General features: G+C 36.7%; 1 protein-coding gene across 2 annotated transcripts; it reads right to left on the reverse strand.

The window, feature by feature from the left end:
* On the reverse strand, positions 1–26,329 carry LOC116275943. Of its 2 annotated transcripts, none has more exons than XM_031669202.1 (4): positions 21,865–26,327; positions 21,642–21,756; positions 7,841–7,881; positions 1–1,997 (listed from the first exon to the last, which is right to left on the reverse strand). In XM_031669202.1, exons 1-4 carry the CDS (start codon positions 21,908–21,910, stop codon positions 1,489–1,491), a joined length of 711 nt encoding a protein of 236 aa, XP_031525062.1. In that variant the 5' UTR covers positions 21,911–26,327; the 3' UTR covers positions 1–1,488. The 2 variants fall into 2 exon arrangements, 1 of the variants encoding a protein (XP_031525062.1); XR_004185410.1 differs by lacking the exon at positions 1–1,997 and adding an exon at positions 7,591–7,635 and having other exon boundaries at positions 7,744–7,881; positions 21,865–26,329.
* Between the last annotated feature and the right edge of the window lie 13 nt (positions 26,330–26,342).

A 26,342-nucleotide genomic window follows, 5' to 3' on the forward strand; every position in this document is an offset into this window, starting at 1 on the left:
AAAATAAAAAAAGAACTGACCTTCCAACATAAAAAAATAAATAAATAAAATATAAAAATTTAAAAAGCCTTTATTCCTGAAATAAGCTCCATCGAGCTCAAAACACTTTTGTAAGCAACGATACTAGCCATTTAGTTCATTGCTGCATAACTGAGGGTCCCGGGAATTTAATCATGTCAATGAGTTCTTTTTTACATTACTAACTAAAGAAAATGGGTGCCTTTTAAAGATTTTTTTAAGATTAAGAAACAAAAAGAGGTTCAAGGAGCCAAATCAAGGCTATGTAGATGCCTAATGATTTTCCATCAATACTCTTACAAAATTGCCCTTGTTTGATGAGAGGAATGAGCAGGATCATTGTCATGGTGAAGAATAAATCTCTGGTGGAGCTTTCCTAGGCACTTATCTCCTAAAGCTTTGGCTACATATCTCAAAACATGCCTATGATAAGCAAATGGTTTTGCTCTTTGGCCCTTGAGAAAGCCAACAAGCAAAATTCCTTGAGCATCCCAAAAAACTGTTGCCATAATTTTTGCACTTTACTGGTCCACCTTTGCTTTGACTGGACCACTTCCACCTCTTGGTAGCCATTGTTTTGATTGTGCATTGCCTTCAGAATTATACTGGTAAAGCCATGCTTTATCTCTTGTTACAGTTCTTCAAAGAAACGCATCAGGAGCTTGATCCCACTTACTTAAAATTTCTGTTGAAAGCTCTGATCTTGTCTGCAACTGATCTAGGTGCAATGGTTTTGGCACCCATCGAATGGAAAGTTTGCTCAACTTTAATTTTCAGTCATAATTGTGTAAGCTGAGCCAATTGAGGTGTCTGTGGTGTTGGTTATTGTTTCTACCGTTAATCGTCAGTCCATTTAAATCAGGGCACAAATAAGATTAACATTTTCCAAACCAATTGGTGTGGATGGTCTGCCACTGCAGGCTTTACCTTCAACATTGTCTCATCCCTTCTTAAAATGAGTTATCCACTTACAAACTGCTGATTTATTTGGAGCATTGACCTCATAAACTTTCATAGAGAACTGATGATTTCACAATTCTACTACCCAACCTTCACCATAAATGTGAAACTTTTTTTTTGCTTCACTTTAGCAGAATCTGTTGCTCAAATAGGGGTTCTTTTCAGATTGTTGTCTTATTTTTCTTAGTGCCTCAAAGTAGATCCTGTCTACATATAACAATTTAAGTGTAAGTTCATTTTGGTGCAAAAAAAAATTGAAATCCAAAAATAGTTTTTATAATACACATTTTTCATGAACTTTTTGCAGATCCCCAGTATTTACTGAACAAATTGTTGTGAAAATTCACAGAGACTTTTAATGATTTTTCAGTCATATATTTTTGAATCCAGTTCAATTTAGTGGCCAAATGGCAAATTGTTTATTGTGGCTGTTTTTTATCTTCAACTTTCAGTCACAAATTTGATATGTCTAACTTTAAACCAAAGATTCAGAGATAAGAAAGTTTTTAATTAATGATAATTTTGATCATGGTCTGTGAACTTAAAAAGGTGTTTTCTTAGAGTGAGTGTATTTCCTACAACACTGCCTCTGTGCTGCCACAGCTGTAGCCACTTCCTGTCTGTGATGTTGATTTCCCGCCTTGGTTCTCCAGCAGATGGAGGTCTCAAGCAGGTCCTCGGGGCTTTTGTACACCTCCCTCCGACGGTTCTCTCACTGTGCCTTCTCATTGCACAGAAATACGTTGCTGAGTCCCCCACTTGTGAAGCAGAGATGACAAGGTTGACGGATTTTCTTGCCTTCTGGAAGTTCAATGAGTAGTGACCTTCTGTTGCATTTTGCTTGTCATAAGACATCTGAAGAATAAGAAAAATCATCTCTCCACTGCTAGGTTGCTTGTACCAGAATAGACCGTAATTTTGATCACTGGTGTCATATGTGCAGTCCAGAGTCACAGCCTCCTTTTCCTGCACGAACATTGCTGGTTGGGTTTGAGTTATCTTCTGGGCAATGCCAGATCCTGAAGGAAAAAAAAGAGAATTTGAAGGTTTAAGGATAAAGTGGGTTGGAACAAAGAAGTGCGATTTTTGTACCCCATTACCCCTCCTTCCCAACGTTTCCATAAAGATACTTCCAAGGTCCTTAGTTGAAACAGAAAGTCCATTTCCACTAGGCCATCCCTACCTAGCCAGAGTGAAGCTGTGACCACCTTCAGCAGGCTAGAAAGTAACATGTTTGATTCTTTTTCTAGACAAAAAAAAAAATCTTCTTCTTTATTTTCAGGACTCTGCACTGTGAGGTGAACCTGGCATGGTGGGAGAAGAATTACTGGGCCATGTGCTGCTGCTACTGCTGCCCTAGAACAGGAAACAGAGGTTTCCTGGTAGAGCAAACTAGTGTGTGTTATCTCGCACTTCTCTATGAGAACCTCACCCAATGCAAACTTTCTTTTGGATCAACCAACTCTTAATTTGTTAACAAATCTGAAAATAAACATGGTCACATTGAGAGGAAAAATGATCATTCGACCAACTACTGTATTTTGTCATTGCACCTGTGATGGAACTGGGAGATTGACACGTATTTATGCCTGTAATGAATTATAGAGCCAATGTAAGATACCGTAATCCTCTAGCCTCACATCTATGTATGTTGTTGTTTCTCCTAAAGTACAAATACATCACATTGTGATAAGAAGGTTTGGACAAATCTCTGCAGATCTTTTGCATTATCTATTGATATAACAATATTCCTCCTCAATTCCAATGCCTATCCAGTTGCCGATCTTGGCGCCAAACTCAGAAAAACAATCTCTCTTTGATGAAGAGTTTAGAATTAACCCCTCAGATATCAAGTTGTATTTTAAAGGTCCCGTTCTCTTTTCTATTCAGTTTCAACAGCCAGCTCTGTTCATACGGATCATATTAGATATCAGAGTTTGATTATAAGGTTATTAAGCCTTTGAATTTATATTTTTTCCATGACTTCAATTCAGACCCCAAATAAGCCCCAGCAAGCCACTCCGTTTTGTACGCCCAGCTCTGAAGAGAATGTATTCTAGGCAATCCCATATACAGGACAACTGATTATAGGATCACTGATTGCAACAAACTTTTCTTTCTGTGTGAATATTAAAGGCCATGCCCTAGTGATACCACTCAACAACATTGCAAACAACAAAGGTCATTGCCTTGCTACTGTAATTTATTTCTTAATATAGTAGCCATAGCTTATGGTACTTGTCTTAAAATAGCTTATCTTAGCCTTGTCAAAACTGATTGAAGTATCTTCAGATCTTTCACAGGAATCACCATTAAATCTTATGATACCACATACAGTACAAGTTATCTGTTTTGTAAAAGCATCCATTATTTTTTCTTCCAGTTGGTGGACTAATTATGAAATATTACAAATTTATCTTCATAGTGTTCAACTCCATTATACTTCTCAATCAATAAATCTTTTAATTGCATTTTTGTTATTTAAGAAGTGTCCATACCCAAACAGATATTTTGAACAGTCTTATATCAACTTCTGATTAACTAATTGAACAATTAATTAAACACTTAGTTAATTGTTTTAATGTCTTATACTCAAAGTTGAAAGGGAATAACATGAAACTTATTATGTAATAACTACCCAAGACTCTATTATAAAATTCAATCTCTTAGAAGAAGTAAAATTAATGCAAGTAGCTGAACTTGTGACTCTCATTTTTGCATGTCAAATTATGATAAATATAAACAGTGATAGTCAATGTTTTAACGTAGTTCACAACTTCCAAATATAATGGAGCTGATGAGGTTTCTTGACCTTCTTTACTTCTTCTTAACTTTCTCGTATATTTCATGTATCTTTATAAAAATGGACACCAAATACTTAAATTATTTGATGCCTTGATGCTATTCAAATAAATTTCCTAATGAAGACAAAGTCCCATGTATGAAAGGCACTTTAGAAGCTAGAAAAAAAGTACATGAGCAGAGGATCATGCTAAACATGGTCTTCTGACTAAAGTCCTTATGCAAGCACCTCTTATGGAACTTAGTGGCACATCCATGGAAAATGTCAATAACTCCATCTTAGATAAATTATTGATTTGTTTGATCAGTGATGATAAGATATATCAAGGCCAGAAAGGCTGTTTGGTGGAACCAAATGATTGTCAATGAACACTTGTTAATACCCCTCAGGGACCACTCATCACAGTAGGGACATGTTGACTGCAATATTAAACATCTGTGGGGAGACTTTTCTAGAATAGTAGGGAATGTAGACAGTTCATGTCCTTTTTGGAACCTCAAAAATTCCACGAAAACTGTAAAAATTGAATATGAACTGGAATACTGTCCTAAGGGAACAGTTGAGTATGTTTTAGACAGTTCTACTACCTAAGGGGTTGTGAGTATGCACTAGTAAGAGTTGTTTTATTTTCTACATGAGTTGAAGCACTCACCTGTCATAAAGACACAGCACCTGCAATAGCTAAATCAATTGATTTCCATGTCTTATCTGTGCCAATTCAAATTATCTATATGTAGAGGAACATATTTTTCTAGGACAGTTATGTAAGGTTTTGCTCTCACTCAGGAACTTTGCTTTTCTTATCACCTCCTGGTCCTCTGAACATGTTGAAACAACATAGGACTATTAAGAATAAAATTAATTACCCTATCAGACGTCTGTGAACTCCCATGGCCTAAAGCATTGTTACTTTTAGCTCTAACAGCCTTGCATTATTCCGCCTCCCAAAGTCATGTGTCATCTCACTATGAACTGGTCACTAGTAGGCCCATATTACTCAGAATGTTCTGAACCACACATATTCCATTCTTACACACTTAACTATTAATAGACAAATAAACCCATTATATTCAGTCCTTTAACCAACAGGTACAGGTTCTTTCCTGGCCTTTCATTTAATCAGCTTTTACTTTACTTAAGTATTCAAAAAATTTTTCAAAGAAATATTGCCTTTGAACTTGTGGAAATGTGTTCTTGACAACACAAGAAGAGAAGCCAACGTGACTATAGCAACAGGGATTGCAGTGATGGCACCACAAGCCAAGAAATGCTGACAGAGCTAGAAGAGGTAAGGAACAGATTCGTCTCTGCAGCCTCTGGAGGGGGCCCTACTGATGCCTTGATTTCAGCCCAGTGAAACTGATTGAAAAAAATAGGTATCCATTGTTTTAAGATAGCAAGTTTGTACAGAGGCAACAAAAAATACATCAAACTTGGTGTATTTGTTCAATGTGTTTTATTTAGCTCCATTGATCTGTTTCATTCTATGCCAACCTCAGAAGGTAATTTTATAGTAAATTTTATTACCTACTAGTGTCTCTCCTCATCAGTACCATTTTCCATTTAAAGTTTAATGCTTAAATGTGTCTGAATCTAAGCTGTGTACTGACTTTGCACACTCTAGCTAGAGAATTTTTCTTCTTACATTGGAAAAATTGACAACTAAGATACAGTAAATAAACCAATTGTAATTACACTCTTTTAAGCAATAAATAAATAGACTATAAGCCATGATGCCCACTCACTCCATTTCAGTCTGGGAGGAAATGGACTGATCAAGAGTCAGCTTTCTTCTCTGGAGAGAAGCTAGTGGTATAGACAGGAAAATAACAAAAGTCAGTTGAGTTGTTGGGCTACAATACTGACCTTGCTTGTTCAGTTGTTTTTAACCCTAATTTAATCTAATGACTTTTCCTATAAGACCAACCTAATAACTAACAGCCATAATTCAGCCAGAAGGGATCATTCTCACCCTACCAATTGCCAGTTATATCCATCCTTAGGAATAATATGAGGAATAATATGAGGAATAATATTAGCCTACTCTTGACCACAGGTGGGAGAATTAGGGAATTAATTATTTGTGCAACTTCTTTATTTTCATTATTTTTATCGACATACTAAAAGATAAGACTTTTGAAAAGGAAACTGTGCTAGTATTGTTTAAAGCAGTCAAAACACGAAAATGAGGTGGGGTATTTGGAACAAGCTACTACAAATTAACTATGCAAATGCCTCCTGCAATTTACTAATAAGAATTGAATAAAGTAGCTGAAAAACATTTATTAAAAACATTCCTACATACCTCAGAAAGAAAAAGGTAGCAATAAAAATTAAATGTCTAGAAAAAATTTAATTATCTTAAAACAACGAAGTTTTATGGAGAAGAATGACATAGATAGATGGAAAGAAATATTAAGCTCTCAAATATTCAAGTAAACTAAATATATATTTTATGAGTTTAATTATTCACAAATAAAATTATACATTTAATTCAACCACAAAGCCTAAATTAAAATTTTGAATATACAAGTTTAATCCATTTTTTTCTCTCTTTAACAAACATCTACTGATTATGAATAATGTGAAAAAGCTTACACTAGGTTCTGCAGAAATAGCAGTGATTAAAAAACATAACTCATCTTAATTCTGTGAGAGGGTAAATAAGAAGAGATACCAATAAGATTTTGAAGAAGAATATACTGATGAGTCTAATCTGAAGTTCACATTTTAAAGTCACTTCCTGTTTTAATTTCCCTCACACACACAGGGTATATATCCAAACTTGACTCTAAAGGAAAACGCATCACATTTTCCCTACAAGAAACAGCAGGTAGAAAGGGCTGTCAAATTTTACCACAGATACAGAGAGTGAGAAAATGAAAATAATTGTGACTTATGAAAATTTCTCACGGAGCTATTAAAAAGCATGTGTTTGAGGAGAGGACTTGACGAAGTGAGAAAACCTCAATGTGAGACATAAGAAAAGGTGAAAAAATCATGATCCTAATTATAATAGGACTCTATGAAGAAACAAAGCTACATATTAGGCTGGTGCAAAAGTAATGGCTGTTTTTGCCATTAAAAACCATGGCAAAAACAGCCATTACTTTTGCACCAATCTAATATTAGCAAAAAACTATCTGGATACAGAATTATCAATTTTGTGTTTTTTTGTATTTTACACATTATCTGGTGTTGGCATGCAATGTTTTACAATAAGAAAAAGATAACAAAAGCAATTTTGAAAACTAAGTTATAATTTATCCATAATAGGGATTACAATATTGATACTAAGGGGTTATATATAGGAGAGGAGTCTGAATAGCAAATGTAAAGCCATATTTAAAGACTAGATTACAAAATCAAACATCACTAAATCTCTGTAAGGATCCCTTGAGCAGGGCTTCCTGATTGCTGAACACATGGTGGGTGGCATAGCCAGAGAAGGCATGGAAGCTCAGTGCCATTTTTCCCATACCTTGCCCTATGCATTTCTTTAGCTGACTCTTTACTATGTACATGTATATCAAAACTTCATGTTGCTAACTTAAATGTGTACCATACTTTTTTTGAAAAACGGAATCCATTAAGCATCAACTGTCCAACAAAATGCTCTAAACCTTTCTGGGTCTCCTTCAATCTAACCTTCTTATTATATGGTTTTAATATCTATATGTTAGTTTCCACTTGTGAACAAACAAAATGTTAAGTGTTATAATTAAAATTTATTCTAAAGGAAAGGAGATGCTGCTTCACCTCCCATCTCAGGTTTGGGTGATGGTTACAGGTGCCTGGGAAGCAATGTGTATTCTCTGCACAGAAGTAGACAGCTGAGTCTCCAGGTTCAGTAGCTGCAATTTGCAGAGAGAGATGTTTCATTGTCTTATTCAATAAAACGGTGAGTCTTTGGCCTTGCCTCTTAGCCATATTTGAACGGATGTCTATAATGGATTGAGGACCTTTTCCAGATTCTTGCTTGTACCAAAGGAAGTAGTCTGAGGCACTGTCTGAATAAGTACAGTTGATAACAGAGTTGTCACCCTCCTGAACACTCACGGTAGGAAGATGCAGCCCCACACTCTCTCCTCTGCTCACCCCTGTGCAGAAAGAAAAAGAAAAAGAAGAAGGTTTATCAAGTTATTATTCTCCAGAATTTTCTTTTTCTACAGTAACTAGAGGAAACCTAAATAAAGCAACTCTTCCCCTGGACATCTCAAAAACATCACCTAATATACTGTGTTACCCAAAACTCTAAACTCACAGTCCAGCTGCAGCCACAAATACATAAATGAAGCTCGAATGCATGCCATCATTGTTCTTCCCAAATAGGATCAGTCATAAACCTACAATCTCCAGCCATAAGAGCTACTTCTATCATCGGGTTTTCCTTGCTTTCCTCTAAAAATCATAGCGGTTTCTCACATTGTCTACTCAGCCAATAGAAAAAGGCTCTGCTTCTACCATAAACCTGTTTATTCAGTATCCACTAAAACGAACCCTCCATGTGTTCCGCATCAGCAGAGAAGCACTGCCATCTTGTGGTCACATTCGTAGCTACTAAACTTGCTGTTTGAATGTTTTTCTATAACCCTGTGAGGAACTCAGATAAACAAAAGGAGCAATAGGTCAAACAAATAAAGTCCTCACACTGAGATTAAGTTCACAGTAAGAATGTAGACATCAAGATTGATATTATGCAAACTAATGAGTCATTGTTAAAAAGTTGGAAAGAGGTAGATGTTGCAGGTGTTTATACAATGATGCACCAAGTTTACATGTTTGAAATCAGGAAAGCACCATGATTCACTCTCCTGGACAAAGAAAAGTAATACATTCCCTTGCAGTCAAATCTATCATCAGGATTTGTTTGTTATGGAGAAAAACTCTTTCTTAAAGGAATATGTAAGCCAAAGATAAGAGTAAGAGAGAGGACCGCTCAATATTTCAAGTGCATATTATCTCAGGTTCTGCTTCTCCAAGACTGGTCTTCCCCATGACCTTCTATTCCCAGAGACTTAACAGTACCAACAGTCAAAATGTGGAATCTTTCTTTGGTAAGGATGGCCTTAATAAAAGGTAAAGAATTAAAGTACAATGATAAAGGAGAAGGGGGACAAGTTCCATTAGTTATTAATACTCCAACAATAGGAACAATTTGACCCATAGATTGGGCTGGTTTGCAAGGAGAAATCTGGCATGTTTTAATAAGTCTTTTCCTATTGCTATGTGGCTTGTATTCTGCAAAGCACAGAAAGAACAAGGAGAAATTCTCGGAAAACATCAGGCTGCAGGCTCCAAAAATGAAGCCACATGTAAATTCCTTATTGAGTATTGAGGTGCTTTTATTTTCTGATATCAAAATGAATGATATCAATATGGCATGTCCTTAAATACAATGACTGACTCATATCTTCAGTGGAACTTGTCTCTAAAATATGAGCCAAATCATCTGGCATGGACTGCTCTTGCCTTAGCCATTGCTAGCTCTGATTCCATATCTGCCATTTTCTCCCAAACTCCACTACAACATTCTTGCCTAAGATATTGATGAAGTCCTTCAGTCTTGTACGTTTCTGGGTTTATCTCTCCTTGCCCAAAAAACATTTCTCATCTACTTTAATTTTTGATACGCTCTGATTACTTCTGTAAAAATAAATCTATGGAAGCCAAAATATTGCCTGTGTCCACTAGGAGGGATAGTGCAAAACTAAATAAGTGACCATGGGGAAAGTTTCCTCAGAAACCAATACTATCTCCTTTCCAGAAGGAAAGCACCTTTCCTGTGACTTGTACTCACTAGGGCCCTGGAATTATAGAGACTCAATATAATTTCTTATTCACATCTTGCACCCTTAAGTATGTAAGGACAGTTATGATGAAAAATATCAACTAAAAGATACAAATATAGATATGTATACATAAAATGTGTGGTTTTACATATGTAAAACTTCTCTGTTCTAAGGATTTTCCCTTTTCTCATTCATTCCTTATACAATATAATTCTCAAATCCTTTATTGGATGAATTTCTCTCCTTTTGCTAATGGAAAATTTAGGTCAATATTTGGCCTTTTGAGTATAGCATTAAGAACTGAATATAATAGTCTAAATATGACCACTCATATGGATTCGGCATATTAACTATGCCTTAGGTATAGCCATCCCCTGGACAAAATTCCCAACCCTATGATTATTTCACTGAATATTACCTAACTCATTGTCAATGTGTTGGCCCAGAAAAGATTTTCTAACACCTTCATGAACTGTCAGCTACATGAGGACATGTTATCCTTAGCTTCTCTATTCTAATTATTATTTTTTGACAATGTAGAGTAATGCTCCCTATGTCCACATCCTTCCTTTGAGAAATATCCACCCAGCATAATGAATATATCTTACTATTTTTAGGAAAGTCCTTAGAAACGCCTCTGGGGGTTGAGGGTGGCACCATCATGTTTGGCTCACTCCTACAGCAGCCAGTGAGTCATGGATTGATTTCCTCGTAGAATAACAGTGGCTCAGCCTGAGTATCTTTCTTGCCCAAAGTGGTAAATGTTTACACAAACTGGAACTCTCCGCTCTCATGGTCAAAGTGATTGAACCAAGGCTTTCTGGGAACCAAAATGCACAGGTCAGCCTGGTAGGGCTGCCGTTAGATAGTTTCTCTTTGTTCAACAATATGTGCCTGCAGGAATAGGCAAGAGTAAGAATGCTAAGGAGGAAGTGAGGAAATCCAGTTTCTTTCTACTCCTAGATCATTTACTATCTATTGGTTTCATACTGGCATTTTGGATATAGTTTTCGTGTTTGTAAAATGAAGTTGAACTAAAAGGTTTCTAAGTGCTTTTATAAGTCTAAAATTCTTTTTTACTATTTAGCAGAGCAAATATTTACTGAGGACTGATTGTGTACAATGTAGAGCACGGGAGTAGTCAGAAATTATCCTGCATCAAGGAACTCCAAGACCATCGTCACGCCCACATGCAATCTAGTGGGTCTGAGGTTACCCTAACCAATCCTTGGGCTCCGTCAGAAGCAGAGACAGGGTCTTCTGTGATCTCAGCACTTTGGGAGACCTAGACAGGAGGATCACTGGAGCCCAGGAGTTCAGGGCTAAAGCAAACTATAATTTTGTCACTGCACTTGAGTTTGGGCAATGGAGCAAGACTCCTTCTGTTAAAAAATAAATATTTTTTTAAAAAGTAACAAAGTGGCTTCCTGATATGTATATGATTCACTATGTTTGTTTGTGCATTCTATCATTGTATCTTCAATTATAAGAAAAATTAATTTGAAAATTAGCCTCTAAGTCGATAACTGGATCATTCAAAACTTCGCAGGAAAATAATATTCCTTTCCATCAAGCTGCTAGCCTTGCATTTAATTTCTGTTTTGAAACCTGCAGCTATTCAAATTGTAATGTATTAATTTTCAAAACTAGAGTTTCTAAACTTTTGTTTGTTTGTTTGTTTGTTTTGAGACGGAGTCTTGTTGTCCCCCAGGCTGGAGTGCAGTGGCCAGATCTCGGCTCACTGCAAGCCCTGCCTCCCGGGTTCACGCCATTCTCCTGCCTCAGCCTCCTGAGTAGCTGGGACTACAGGCACTCGCCACCATGCCCGGCTAATTTTTTATAATTTTCGTAGAGACGGAGTTTCACCGTGTTAGCCAGGATGGTCTCGATCTCCTGACCTCGTGATCTGCTCGCCTCGGCCTCCCAAAGTTCTGGGATTACAGGTGTGAGCCACCGCGCCTGGCTGAGTTTCTAAACTTTTTGAAGGATTCAGATAACTCTTCAACATGCCTTATTGCAATGTTCATGATCAGTCTTTTATTTAAAAGTTTTTAAGTTTAAAAACATAAGTTTTAAAAATTCATCTGAACAGGAAACCACCCGCAGTGGCCCAGTGAGACTGCACAGCAATCTCTCACGAGAGGAAGAGGCACTATTTCTAATGTATGAAGATATAGGGTTTTTTTAAAGCACTTTATGTAAGAGTAGTTTACAGATAATATGTGAGGAAGGGAGATGGTACCTCTCAGAAGAATCTGTGTCTCAGCTGGGTTAAGTAGAGCTTTAAAGAGTCATGGGAAGAGAAACCCCATTTCCCAAATTACACAGTTTGACAGAAAATTAGAGAATTCAAATATATGAAAATTCTGATAAATGAAAACTATTTGATAACATGCATTGCGAATTTAGAAATAAATAGTTTCTTGAAATTAGGAGATTAGAAAATGTTTCCAACTAGAGGTTGGTTGGTTGGAGGAAAAATAGGATGTGTGTATGATATCCACTCTGATTTAATTTCTACCTCTCCCCTTCCTCTGTCCAGACCTTTCCCCACACACCCTGCAGGCTCTCACAACTGCTCTGACCAGGCCACACATTGCTGGTCAAATTAAATATTGTCCTCTCCCTATTCTCTTTCTGTTCTTGATCCTTATTTTATTCCTATTTTCTTCTCTTCTGTTTATTCTTCTTCCTTCTAGTCTCAGAGAAGATATAAGAAAAGATCAGATATCAGGGGTATTTAGAATAATTTCCAGGTCAATGAATTTCATGAATTTTAATCATAAGAATTTAGAAACTGAAAACATGTAATGGAGATTTTTTCTAATGAGCGTCCATGCTCCCAATGCCCATTAAAACTCCAATTCCCTTACCTCTGCTTACAGAAGCATCTTCACAACGGATTCATAGACCTATGAACTCCAGCTTTCTGAGGTTTTACGTAGAATGTCAGAGCTGAAAACCTAAGATGAACTTTACACACACATCACCCACCACCCCGCACCAGCTCCCTGTTATCTGTGATTTGACTGACTCGCATGTCCTCTTGTACCCTGTTCCGTCCTCTGAGAACATCAGAAAAAGTCTGTATTTCTGGAACTCCTCGAGTGCCCCCTAGTGGACTGAAACTATCAACAACGACCACTTTGCACCAACGTAGCTCCTTAGTAGTCACACAACACAGCCCCATTCACTTCACGTTTCCTATGAAGGAAACGGAGGTGGTCAGAAAACAATGTAACTGCCTAGATTGAATGGGGGTTAACAGTGAACCAATTACCACTTTTAAAATGCCATTTCATGGAAATTTATGTCTTAAAATAATTTGGCAATTCCCATCTTGTGCAATTTATTTGAATTCTCTGATTTTGTTTTAGAAAATCCAAAAAGATTTTTTGAAGTATTACCATAAGTGATTAATTTATTAGGTTTTAAGAGCATATAAAAAGTGATGAGACATTAGTTTATAATCTACTGAAGAGTACAAAACTACACATGTCTATAATAAAATCAGTAAAATCTATAATAAAATCACACTGCGATCCTAAGCGGAGTGTGAACTAAAAGCTAATGATCCCAGAGGTGGGGGAAATACTTAGGAAGGTTGGACAAGACCTTATAAAGAGGGTGGTCATTTTCCCCTTTCTCTCCTTTTTCATGAGGATAATAGAATAGGATATGGATAAATCTTTATGATGGCTTTTATGACTTTTTATTGGTTTAATATTAGAAAGAATTGATGAACATTTGAAATTATTAAAAGTGATACAACATACTAGGTAGACAAAAATCTACTTTTACTACCACTCCCAATTCTGATTCTTTCATCACTCATTACCCTAATTCTCCCTTCATCTTATCAATTTAGAGTTGATACTTCCAAATGTTTTACTATAGCATTATATACATGTACTAAATACAAAAAAAAAACTGAAAATAAATAGTATTTTGGTTATTATTTTTAAATTTAATACAAAATGATACACCTCATGCATACCTTTTTGTAACTCACATTATAAATTCAATAATGTATCTTGTAGAGCTTATTATATTAACACATATGGGAACTTCTGCTACATTGCATCCTATTAGAGATATACTTCAGTTTATATAGTCCTCTCCTATTGATGAAGACTTAAGATGATATGTGATATAGTTTGGATCTGTGTCCCCGCCCAAATCTCATGTTGAAATGTAATCCTCAAAGTCACAGGTGAGCGATGACTACCTGGGCTCATGGTGTTGGGATAAAATAATTTGCCATGACTGTTGTAGATAAAGAAAGGCAGATCTATTAAAGAAAGTGTGAAAGTAGTTGCCAGGGAGCAATCAGCAGAAGAGGAGCTGACGGTAAGGAAACAAAGGCTTGCTGGAGATTTTACAGGATGTTTTTGGGTTGCAGAGTGCTACATGCAGTACTGATAATGCCAAGGTAGCATTATCTAACTAAGGTAGCAAGGAACTAACTTGCATTCTTCTGTCAACTGAGGTTTTGGATGATAGATAGAGGTGTTTGATGATAAGCAGGAAGTCTGTGAGTTATGTATGTTATTTGCTCAGGAGAGCTATAGGTTCCAAGCCATAAAGAAATACCTATAACTTATCTGCTTCCTCTTTCTGTTTATATGTCCTGGACCATGAAAAAAAGGCAGACCTATACCTTATTTGCTTTATCCCTTTGCTTTCCCCTGGTCCTGCCAGCCTGACTCCTTTTCCCTAATCAGGATTCCACACCCAATGCTGGAGGTCAGGCGTGGTAGGAGGTGACTGGGTCATGGGGGTGGATTTCCCCCTTGCTACTGTCCAGAGTGCTCCTGAGATCTGTTTGTTTAAAAGTGTGTAGCACCTTCCTTTCTCTCTGGGTTCTGCTTTTGCCATGTAAGATGGCCTCTCCCTCTTTACCTTCCACCTTGAGTAAAAGCTCCCCGAGACCTCCCCAGAAGCAGATGCCACTGTGCTTCCTGTACAGTCTATGGAACAGTGAGCTACTTAAATCTCTTTTCTTTATAAATTATCATGTCTCAGCATTTTTTATAACAGTGTGAGAACAGACTAATACAACAGTTTTTTTTAACTATGAAATACAATGCTGCAATAAATTTTTTGAGCATTCTACTTTATTCACATGTTCCCATGTTTCTCCAGGAGCAAAGACTATGAGCCAGTGAAGGCATCTATGTGGCCAATGGTGAAAAACACTCCAGGCAGAGGGAAGATCAGGGACAACGGCTCTGAGGAGGAAGGGAGCAAATTCATGTTGCAATTATTGTGTCGGATGGTTTTCTTTTCTATTACTTTTCTTAATGTACATTGGAGCTATAGTTTATTGTTCATTTCATAATATCTTGCTGAAATTATTGTCCTGATGTATATAGCTATGTGTAGTTTCTTCCAATCAGCCACCAAGGTAATTCTAAAAATCATAAGTCAGCAGGAGGTAAAGGAGAAGGACTGGGACATACAAGGAAAAAATGTTACAGAACAACACTGAGGGAAAAAAAAAGAATACCATTGGGCATAAAAATTAGATTTATGTATGCATACACATATATACATACATTTATATGCATATTTCTATACATACATTTGTATAACAGGGGTACTTATCATAACAGAAATATACATTACATTTTCAAAGCAGTTTGAAGAAACATCAAACTATCAATGCAAGAGAAGACAGGCTAAAAAGAAACAAGAAAAAAATCAAGAAAACACTACGTAAAACAAATAAATTTAAAATGGATCCAAGCATGTCAGCAATCAAAACATATATTTTTAAAAAAGATTCTCTGATTGAATCAAAATTTAAAATATTGATACATACTACTTGAAAAAAAACAGAAAACAATCCTCAAGAAAGCTGAGCATATATGATGGGATTCTTCCTGCTGCTCCTGTGTTTAAGGACTGTAGCCACCTTCCTCATCTGCTTAACCCACTGCATTTGTCCTAAACAACTTCAAAAGAATTTCAATTCTTTTTCTTTTATAATGTCAGTTCTGCTGATGAGGTGGTAAAGGAGGAGTGCAAGAGAAAAATAGCAAGTTAGCTAAATTGGCTTCTGCACAGGTAGACTCTAATATTAGAGAAACAATAAGACAGAGGTAAAAAAAAAAATAACATTCAGACAGAAAACAGAATGGGGAAAGAAAGGAAAACTGTCAGAGATAAAATACCAAGCAGAAATTAAGATTTATCTTCAGGAAAGAACAAATCTAAACGTGAGAGAATTCTGCACCCCAAAGGAACAAAGGTAAAAGAAGCCACCTCTGAAAAAGAGCTTTCAATTTTTATCACTGGTTTTTTGCAGTTTAGAATATTTTATAAGCTATCTGTATTTGTAATTGCACATTTCTCATTCCTCTAGAAAGAAACTCAATACAGGAAAATCTCATCATCAAAATTATACATGATCATTGTGTGCAGGAGAAATTAGTAAAGCAGTGCATAAAGATTTCAACTGTTTTGTTTGCGAATGTAATATTTACTTGGAGAGTTGTTATGGACTGAGTTCTATCTGACTCAAAATTTACATATTGAAGCCCTTACCCCCAGCACCTCAGAATGTAACGGTGCTTGAAAATAGAGTCTTTAAAGAAATAATTAAGGTAAAATGATGTCACATAGGTGGACTCTAATTCAGTATGACTGCTGTTCTTATAAGAAAAGGAAATTTGGACACAGACATGCGTACCCTCAAGGGCAAGACCCTGTAAGGACACAGTGAAAAGGCAACATGATCTGCAAACTTCAGAAGACATTGACCCTGCTGACAACTTGATCTTGAGCTTCTAGCCTGTGGAACTCTGAGATAATAAATTATGTTGTTTAGGTCACCTAGTCTGTGGTATTTTGTTATGCCAGCCTTAGAATATTAATATAAAGGTCAATTTTATTGTCCTATTATATAAGACATATCACAAAAACAATTTGACTGTTGAGCAAGGATTATAATTACATGACTTACAGATCTTTAGGACCTGCAGGAACAATGACCTAAATTTTGTTCATAATATCTGACTATCAGTTACCAAGTAAGAATAAAAATATCACAGTGTTAGGATGTATAATTTACATTAAATCTTTTCGACAAAAGCCAGAGGATATTGGGTATGTACTAGTTAAGTCTCAACTCTAAGGAGAGTCAATTGACTTAGTCAAGAAAGCAAACTTCAGGGTGGTCAGCCACTGTTGTTATTAATACATAAGGCCACAACAGAGGAAACTACAGTTCAGCTACCCACAGTTTGAATAATACCCAAAGCTTTGCTAAATAGCATAGGCAATATCAGATGTTGACTTTTTCTTTGCAAAACTAATGACATATTAGGTAGCATAATAAATGATAGAAAATGGTTTTTAAACAAAGGTATTTAAGATACATGTTTCAACTAAAGTATTTTAGAGGCACACCCTACCCTTGAAATACAGGATATAAACATCTAGAACAACTGTACCTTGCACTCTTAAGAATGATACCAAAGATTTAATCCCTAAAAGATTCTATGTCCAGTCAGTGGTGTGCACAGCTGAATGGATAAACAAATTGTGCTTTATCCATATAATAAGATACTACTCAGCAATAGCAATAATGAAAGACTGATACACATGAGAACATGGGGGAATCTAAAAAACGCGATGAATGAAAGAAACCAGGCACAAAAGAGTATGTATGATTCCATTGATTTGAAGTCTATAATGGGTAAAGTAAATCTAAGGTGATAGAAATAAGAACATCTATTGTCTCCAGAAGGTGAGTTGACTAGAAAGGCACACATAAAACTTTCTAGGGTGACAGAAATATTCTGTCTACAGATGGTTTTGCAATTATCATTGTCTTCTCCCTCCATCTGAAGGAAATAGAAAATCAAAAAATAATGATGTATTAAGAGAGTTACATGCAAGAAAAATGACTTAGAATTATAATCTCCAGACACATCCTCATAGGTGAATGAATGCCTGTTTGTGTGGTATGCTAAAACCTTTTAAAATTGATTTCAATTTGCGCCAATGGTATAATAATATTCTGTGTATAATGTGCACAAAATGTTAATAGTAAAATTAATTTTATTAATATAGTAACAATATTTCCAAATTCTTAATAAAATTATTGTAAAGTTTTCTCATAATTATATAACAATAATGTAAATAAAACAATAAGTAAGTAAAACAATAAATTAATAGAGAAATAAAACAAGAAAACTACTTTGATATCTCAGGCAGGAGTGGGAGGGGAGATGGAGGATGCTTTCCACTTACTTGAAGTCCTTGGTGCATGTCTCAGTCTAGTACAATCAGGAAAGAGAAACCATATAATTTCAACAGAAAAATTTTAAGGATTAATAAACAGAGTGTTAGAGTAACAAGAGAATGAATAATATGAAGAACAGAAAACTCTGCTATTCCTATTCCTGTAGGAATAGCAGACATAAGGTGCAGCCTCTACTCCTAGGGCAGGGTAGGATAACCAGGGAAGAGGCCTCTAGCCCCACCCTCAGGGCTGAGACCCAGATGTTATTGAAAAGACACAGCTGTGGCTCACTGGATGAAAGGGAAGTCGCTGTGGTGCTGTACCAGCAGAACTTGCTAGAAATCCACCCTCTAGAACATGGCAGAAAATCATCCTCTAGGACACTGGGGAAAGCTGTTCACGGGGAGGTGTCTCACTGCAGGCTCTCTTCCACAGAATCATCCCAAAACAGGGGGGTTCTGAAGGAAACTCCTGGGCACTGTGCACTGCAGGAAACTGGTGCAAGTGCTCTGCATGAACTGGACACTGGAGAAGACTCCCATGGTGCAGGATCCTGATGAGTGAGCACACGGAGAGCAGAAAGCAAAACCTTTTCTTCCTGACTCTCTACTACAAAGCTTAACGTTGTGTCAACTGGCAAAGGAAAATGGTCGAAGGTTCCAGATCCACCTCCACAGAAGAAGCAAGGGTGAATTTAGAGCTGTGAGTCAATAAATTGATTCCTTCAACTACTTCAAGCTTCTCTATGCAACACACACATTCTTCTACATACATTTGAAACATGTACAACAACAAAATAATTCTATACTTCTATCTCCTTCGAGATATAGAAATCCGTCTTGCAACTGAAGAACTTTTCATTCTTTCTCCAAAATGAAGAGATGCACAACCCCAAAAGTCATTGACTTTATCACTGATTACATTAATAGTTCTTCAAATTCAGGGACAGTCCTTCCTAAATTTTTTTTAAAAGCAGGATCTTGTTCTGTCATCCAGGCTAGAGAACGGTGTCATGATCACAGCTCAGTGTAACTTTGAACTCCTGGGCCCATGCAATCCTCCTGAGTAGCTAGGACTACAGGTGGGCACCACCATGCCTGGCTAATTTTTTTAATTGTTTGTAGAGATGTTGTCTTGCTGTGTTGCCCAGGCTGGTCTTGAAATCCTTGCCTCAAGTGAGCCTCCTGCCTAAGCCTCCCACAGTGCTGAAACTACAGGTGTGAGCCACTTCACTCAGCCTGAAAATTCTGTTACCTTTACACTAAATTATAAAGTTTATTTCCAACAGCTTGTACACAAGATAAAAACACAATGTAGGAAGAGAAGAAAATGTTTAGCATATGTGCTGTTGTCTCCCAATCAGGGCTCTAGCTTGGTCTTCAGTAAAATGTTCTGCCTTTCAATTAGGGTACCTGCTTCTGGGTGATGGAATATGTAGTAAGATCAGTTAATTACAAGAAAATTCAGAATTCTTTCTGAACAGTCGGAATGATTGATATCATTGATAAAATAACTCAGAATTTCCACTTTCTTAACATAATTCTTTATTTTGGAAGTTTCTCCTATAAATCATGTACTTATATAAAAGCAACAAATTATTAGTAGAAGGAAGCAAGACTACTTTGATTTTTCTGGCAGAAGTGAGGTAGGAGAGATGGGGAATGCTCTCCCAGCTGCTTAGGGTCCTTGGTATGAAATTTATTTTTCTTTAATATTCAGTTTGAGATCAGAATCAAAAGAAATGGGCAGTTCTTTCTCAAATCGATCTGCATAAAGTGCTCATGATACTATGATGAGTCCTTTTGGGCAGTGTGGCTGAGCTGATGACAATGAGTCACTTGAAATTATTTGTCTTATCAGTGGTAGATGAGAGTGTGGTCCAAAACCAGCAAAGAAGGAAGGGACTGAGGCAGGAACATTAAATGAACATACATTTCTTTTTCATAATTTTATATATCTGACACATCATTCACCTTCCTCACGGCATTCCAGAAATCACTTAAACATATTTATCACATGTAGTCATATCACCACATCCTAAAACATACTGTTGACATCTTGGTTCACCATTTGGCTAAGGAGTGCCATTGCCCACAATTTACTAATTTGATCCATATTTTCAGGGTTCCTATGTACCTACCCTAGTAGACATTATAGTATGAGCTAAATGGCAACTAACGAGCTCTCTCCTCCTCCTTCTCCTTTTCCTCCAAAGCACTGGTTATCTTCCGAGGCAGCAAGCAGACAAGGAGTACAAAAGTTTCTTATACAGTTCTTTCCACTCTAGACATAAGAAAGTCACACATTTATGCTTTCCAGCAGTTGCCTGGAATCCAGTACCACTGTAACTCTTATCAGTATTTCTAACAGAGCTTGACATCGCAAAACTTACCACATGACAGATTATCAAAATGTTACTATAAAAGAATCAATCTTTGGCCAGGTTCAGTGGCTCATTCCTATAATACTAGTACTTTGGGGGGCAAAGGTTGGAGGATTGCTTGAGCTCAGGAGTTTGAAACCAGCCTGGGCAACATAGTGAGACCTTTTCTCCACTAAAAATAAAATTTAAAAAAAAAAAAATCAGCCAGGCATGGTGGTGCGCACCTGTAGTCTCAGCTACTCAGGAAGCTGACTGAGGTGGGAGAATTGCTTGAGGCTGGGGGTGTGGGTCAAGGCTGCAGTGAGCTATGATCATGCCACTGCACTCCAGCGTAGGTGAATGAGTAAAACCCTATCTCCAAAACAAGAATCAATCTTTAATATTTCAATAGTGAAACCATGTAACAACAGAGTGAAAGCAACAAGTAAAAGTGTCAGTAGCTAGAAGAGATGAACGGAATTTCATAGAAAAACTTACAATGTAGATTTGCATAATTAATATATCAATAGAATAGAAGCTATTTTTATAACTGTGAAAAAGTCTTTGGAGAAACACTGATGAATTCTAAATCTTCATTCTCCTTGTGCACTATTCCTAGTTGCCAGAACTCACATCGCTGTGACAATTTTCTGAGTCCTTCATGATTCTAATGAAACTTTCACTGTTGGCTAATAATTTCTCATAATTCTTCCTAAATAGAGTTACTGAGACAAGATATCCTGAAACCTGAATAGCACAGTTAGAGCCAGAAAAAATAAATTCTAAGAAAATATCCTATGAATGACCAGCTCAAGAATGCAAACTTGCAAGGTAAGGACATGAGAAGCTTATCTTTCGTTTTGTGGGTTACTTGAGAGATTAAATGATAAATGAAAACCAAGGTTATCCTAGACCATATCAACATTCCCATAGTCAACCACTTAATGCAGTCACGGTCAAGGAAAGGTCCTTGAGAACCTGATTGTTAGGTGGTAAGAAGTATGTCTCCTCCATCATTCTAGAATACTATTTCCTATTACGCAGTTTCTTCAATTAACAAAAAGCTTCTAAAACAAAGTTTACCTGACATGGGACATAGCAGGAATTGCAGAATTATATAGAAATGCCTGGATGTGCTCAGCTTTCTTTGCCTCACTCACTATCCTAAAAGCAAGAGATCTTTGAAAATGCCACAGGAAGATACACTGAGTCTCTGAAAACTTCTCTAGCATAGGCAGTTTGTGTTCAGCTCCCCCTGCAGACCCAGGCACTGTGGCACCCACAGCACAGAAGTACTCAGCAGCATCACTCCAATGCACAGAGTGTTTCCTCAGGTTGAAGGAATATTGACTCCTCTTAAATTCAGCCTCAAAGCCTTTAATGCCTTGAACCACAGTGTCTCCTGAAAAGTACTTCAGGAGCAGCTGGAGACCTTGGCCGGGGGACTGGACATACCAGAAGAGAGAAGGTGTTGCCCCATAGGAATAGTTACATCTCAACTCCAGTGAGGCTCCTTCAGAGACAGTGATGTGGATATCAGGCTGGGTCACTGACTGGGCTCTGGCAGTTCCTGGAAAAACAATGTGCTATCAGTGAAAGCAGTGCAGACTCAGTATAAAAAGTAAGCATTTCTAGTCAGAACCTGTGAAACTAAAGACCATAAAGAAATTTTACTCACTCAGGACAAAATGTATCCCCAGCAGTGGGATGAACACCAGGAGCATGGCTGAGCAAGGGAAACACTATAGGCTCTTTTCTGCAAGATCTCCAGAAAACAAGAAGGAAAGTGGCTGAAGAGACCAAGAACAAGAAGTGTGCGGAAGGTTTGCTGGACGAGCTCCTTGCTTATATAAAACTACAAAACCTGCAGAGATGAATGTGGTTGCTTTTAAACCTCTGATTCTTGTCACTTGTCTCTGTCTAGAAAGAACTCAACCAGCTGCAGGAAGAAGAAACTGAGCAGTGAATTGATCTTCAACAGAAACAAAAGCTCCAGTTTGTGCAGTCTCGCCCTCTGGAGGTCAAGTGCAGAATGGGAGTTTAGCAGAGACCGCTCATTAGTGTGTTCTTCCTGTTTTCTGAGATGTATCAAAACTTCCACAGGACGTGTTTCTTCCTGACCAAATCTATGATGGTGTTTTAGTGCTAGAGTCCATTAGCAATAAGATTTCACGTAAAAATGGAGTAATACGTCACCTCACAGAGGAATCGTTATTGAAAGTATATCAGAATTTAGATAAGAGTCCATGAGAGTCTGGGCTCAGACCAATTGCCCTGGACTGAGTTTTGGATGGTTCAGTGTTGCCACAGTGGTGATGGAGGATGGTAGAGACATTTCCCTCGGATGGTGCGTGTGCAGCCATAGAGGAAAAGATTTCATATAAGGAGAGTAGTGCCTCCATGCAACTAATGACAAGGCATAACTCATGATGGGAAGGCTTTGCCTCTAGGGGTAAAGAAAATAACACTACAGAAACCTCTGGAGCTGAAGGAAATACAACCACAACAAGCAAGAAATAAAAGTTGAAATTTAAAAATAAAAACAAATAATAATAAATGTAGATGGGAACAAAAATAAAACTCTGAAAACATGAGAATGGAGAAAGTCACTGCTTTTTTTGTGGTTAATGGGACCCTTGACAAAGTCAGAATACTTCTTTCCTTTGATTTGAAAGTATAAGTCCAGTTCTCTCCTTGGGTTCTTGATTCACTTGTTCCTGTCGGAAAAGATTGTCTTGAATGAAGAAAATTAAGTAATGCTATCATTTTGTAAAAGTGTAGCCTTTGAGTGTAAACTTCTAATTCTTAATGCCATATGCTCATTTCCCTTCTCTTGAATATTTCTTCCTAAATTAGAGAATAGAAATAAAATGGAAATAGACTAAAATTCACAAGAGTAGAAAAAAATGAAGGTCATCTGGTGAAGGTCATCTGGTGACACATATTTCTAGGAGACAGAAGGTAGGTGGGATTATATTGAAGATTAAAGCAGAGCAGAAAAAAAAATATTCGAAAATAAGCTATGAGGCACAACTTCTTCTGAATTTCAGAATGGTGGTCATTTTAACTTTTCTCAAAGTTGCTGAGCATTTGCAAAGCCCAGTGTGTTCAAAGTCAAAGGCCGTAGGATTGTGTGATGTCTCGGAACATTGCCTTTTGCTCTGCACTGGAAGAATGTAAAGGAATTATTCAATCCCCTATAGTAGTAGAAGCAACACCTCATAGTTAAATAAGATCATAAATAGAATATTCTCACTGAAGGGTGTTGGCAGCATTCTAAGAAACACATGATTACCTGGAAGATTTAAGGGTCTCCAAACACAGCCCCAAATACCAAAATGCATGGTTCATTTAAAGGAAGCAAAAAATCAGAAATGAAAAAAATAGGCAGTGAAAGAGAAAATTAAAAACTAATCAGCTCTGTTTTAGGTACTAAAAAAAAACGTAGTATTTGAATAGTCCTACTATGCACTAACATACTCTTAAATCCAGATATAATTCAGAATACAAAAATTTTTAGACTTCAGGAAAAAATATAGTATTTGAATTATTTATAAAAACAAGTATGCATTCTCAATTTTTTTGCACCAAAGAAAGACCTTCTTAAATTCGAAAAATAAGAAATGAAATATCAAAAAAAATTAAGACCTTAATTAAATCGTCTTACAATCTTGATGAGAAAAATTTGCAAATATAAAAAATGAATTAGATTAACTAAAAAGGGTAATACAACTAAAGAGGGTGGAAAAAGAAAACATCAAACAACCATTCTTGATGAATATTATGGACAACCACAAATTAATGCAGGACCATAGTAGAATAGGAGATAACTTTAAGATACCTACAAACAATCTCTGCCATGGATTGCAAGTAAAAACTGAACAAAATACAAAAAAAAAGAAAAAAAAGAAAAAAAAACTAACTGTGGACTCTGAAATTACCCAAGAACTAGCAGATTGTGTAGGGAAGTCAAAAATTGGAGAAGCAACCTGCACAAGGGTGAATTTCATATTTTTTCTGTTTCTTTCTCTCGACTTTGCCCTGGGGGAGGCCCCAATGCATACCACAATATGGTAATGATGTAGGAAGTCAAAACTCTGCAAGAAACACAATTTTCTGCCTCTGTGGGTCAGGCTAGAAAAGAGAGACCCTAGGGAAGAGATGGAAAATAGTTTTAAGTCTCAGGCTGATCCCAAGACTCTACATACGTGAACCTGACTCAGACCAGAACAGCAAATCTTAGGTTATTTAACTAATATTTGAACCACCATTCCAGTCTCAGACTACCCCCAAGCGGCACCCATGCAGGAGAAACTAAAACCAATGTAGCAGAGAGTTCAGGAACTGACCTGAGATTTGAGCCACGCAAACTGGTTTCACTAATCCCTGAGCTACACATGACAGGTATAAACCCAAACCAACATTGCAAATAATTAGAGAACTGAACTGTGATTTTGAGCTACCAAATTCCACAAAAGGGGAGAAACAACTAACAGTGTGAACCAAACTAGGCTGACTTTCTGCTCAAACAAAAACATTAATATTTTTTAGATGATTGTTTTTTAAAGAAGAAGGAAGAGGAGGAGAAAACAGAGTGTACACACATAATATTTGAAATGTACAAGAAGTACGTCAAAATTATTTGACAAAGAGCCAGAAAAATGAACTAATAATGAAGCAAAAGATCAACAAATTCAAATATCAAGATGACTAAGATACTAAAACTCATAGACAAAGATGTCAAAGTAGCTCTTTTGATTATGTTCCACAAAGTAAAGAAAAAAATAGAAATTGAACTGAAAAATACAGTATCAAAAATAAAAATCTTACAGTAAGGGCTCAACAGCAAAATGATGATAGAAAAAAGAATATGCAAAATTGGAAATAGATCAATGTAGATTATTTAATCCAACTAATTTTGACTTCGTCTTTACCCAGGAGACATTTGGCAAATCTGGACACAATTTTGGATGTCACAACTTGGGGTGTGTAGTGCTATAGGCATCTAATGTAGAGATGTTAAAAATTCTGCAACACACAGGGCAGCCCCACACCCCAATAAAAAAAAATTATAAGGCCCAAAATATCAGTAGTGCCAAGGTCAGGAAACACTGACAAACCTTAACATCAATTTGAAAATTGAAAGAAAAAAACACAGAGCCCTAGAGACCTGTGGGAAAATATTCTAAAGTCTAAATTATATCTAACTGGAGTACTAGAGAGAGAGAAGATATTGGGTCAGAAAACATATTTGAAGAAAGAATGGCCAAAAGCTTGCCAAATTCATTGAAAGACATGCATTTATCAATTCAAGCCCCAAACAAGGTAAAACCAAAGAGAACCACATCTAAACACATTATAATTATATCACTGACAACAAAAGATTGTATAATTTTTCGTGTGTGTGTGTGTGTGTGTACACAGCTTATATATGAAGCAGCTAGAGAAAAACAATATATTACATCATTGGAGGACAATTACTTGATGGCCATGGATTTCTATTCAGACAGCGTGGAGGCCAAAAGACAATGAAATGGCATCTTTAAAGTGAGGGGGGGGAAATGTTGACACAGAATTACAGACCCGGTAAAAACTATCTTCCAGAAATAAGGGGCAAGTTAAAAATACATTTTCAGATAATTAACAAAAATGAAAAATATGTTTCCGAGCAAATCTGCTCTAGAAAAAATACTAAAGGGAGTTTTTAAGTTTGAAGGAAATTTCAGTTATATATCCTGGTATCAGAGAAAACCCAAATCTTCAGAAACAAAGGAAGATACCAGCAATGATAAATAGCTGTTAAGTATAAAATAGTTCTTATTCTTCTCCTTAAGTTTTATAAAGTGCATATAATTGTTGAAAGCAAAAATTATAACATTGTATGGTAAAGTTTTCTACATATTGTGATTTTTAAACAAATTGAGACAAGGATCTCGCTCTATTGCTTAGGCTGGAATACAGAGGCATCATCGTAGCTAGCTGCAGCCTTGAACTCTTGGGCTCAAACTATCATACTGCTTCAACTTGCCGAGTAGTTGAGGCTACAGGTGAGTGCCACCATAACTGGCTAATTTCTTTTATATTTCATAGACATGGAGTCTCACTTTGTTGCCCAGGCTGGTCTCAAACCCCTGAGTTCAAGCAATCCTCCCACCT

This window comes from Papio anubis, chromosome 7 (assembly GCF_008728515.1).
Source record: "Papio anubis isolate 15944 chromosome 7, Panubis1.0, whole genome shotgun sequence".
Classification (NCBI taxonomy): Eukaryota; Metazoa; Chordata; class Mammalia; order Primates; family Cercopithecidae; genus Papio; species Papio anubis.

Coding starts and splice junctions, on each gene's coding strand:
- LOC116275943 (XM_031669202.1), bottom strand. CDS start 21,910: ATGCTCCTGGTGTTCATCCCACTGCTGGGGATACATTTTGTCCTGA. Junction 7,882..21,641: donor GCAACACCTTCTCTCTTCTG/GTATGTCCAGTC, acceptor CTTTCTGCACAG/GGGTGAGCAGAGGAGAGAGT. Junction 1,998..7,840: donor TGGGGCTGCATCTTCCTACC/GTGAGTGTTCAG, acceptor TTTTTCCTTCAG/GATCTGGCATTGCCCAGAAG.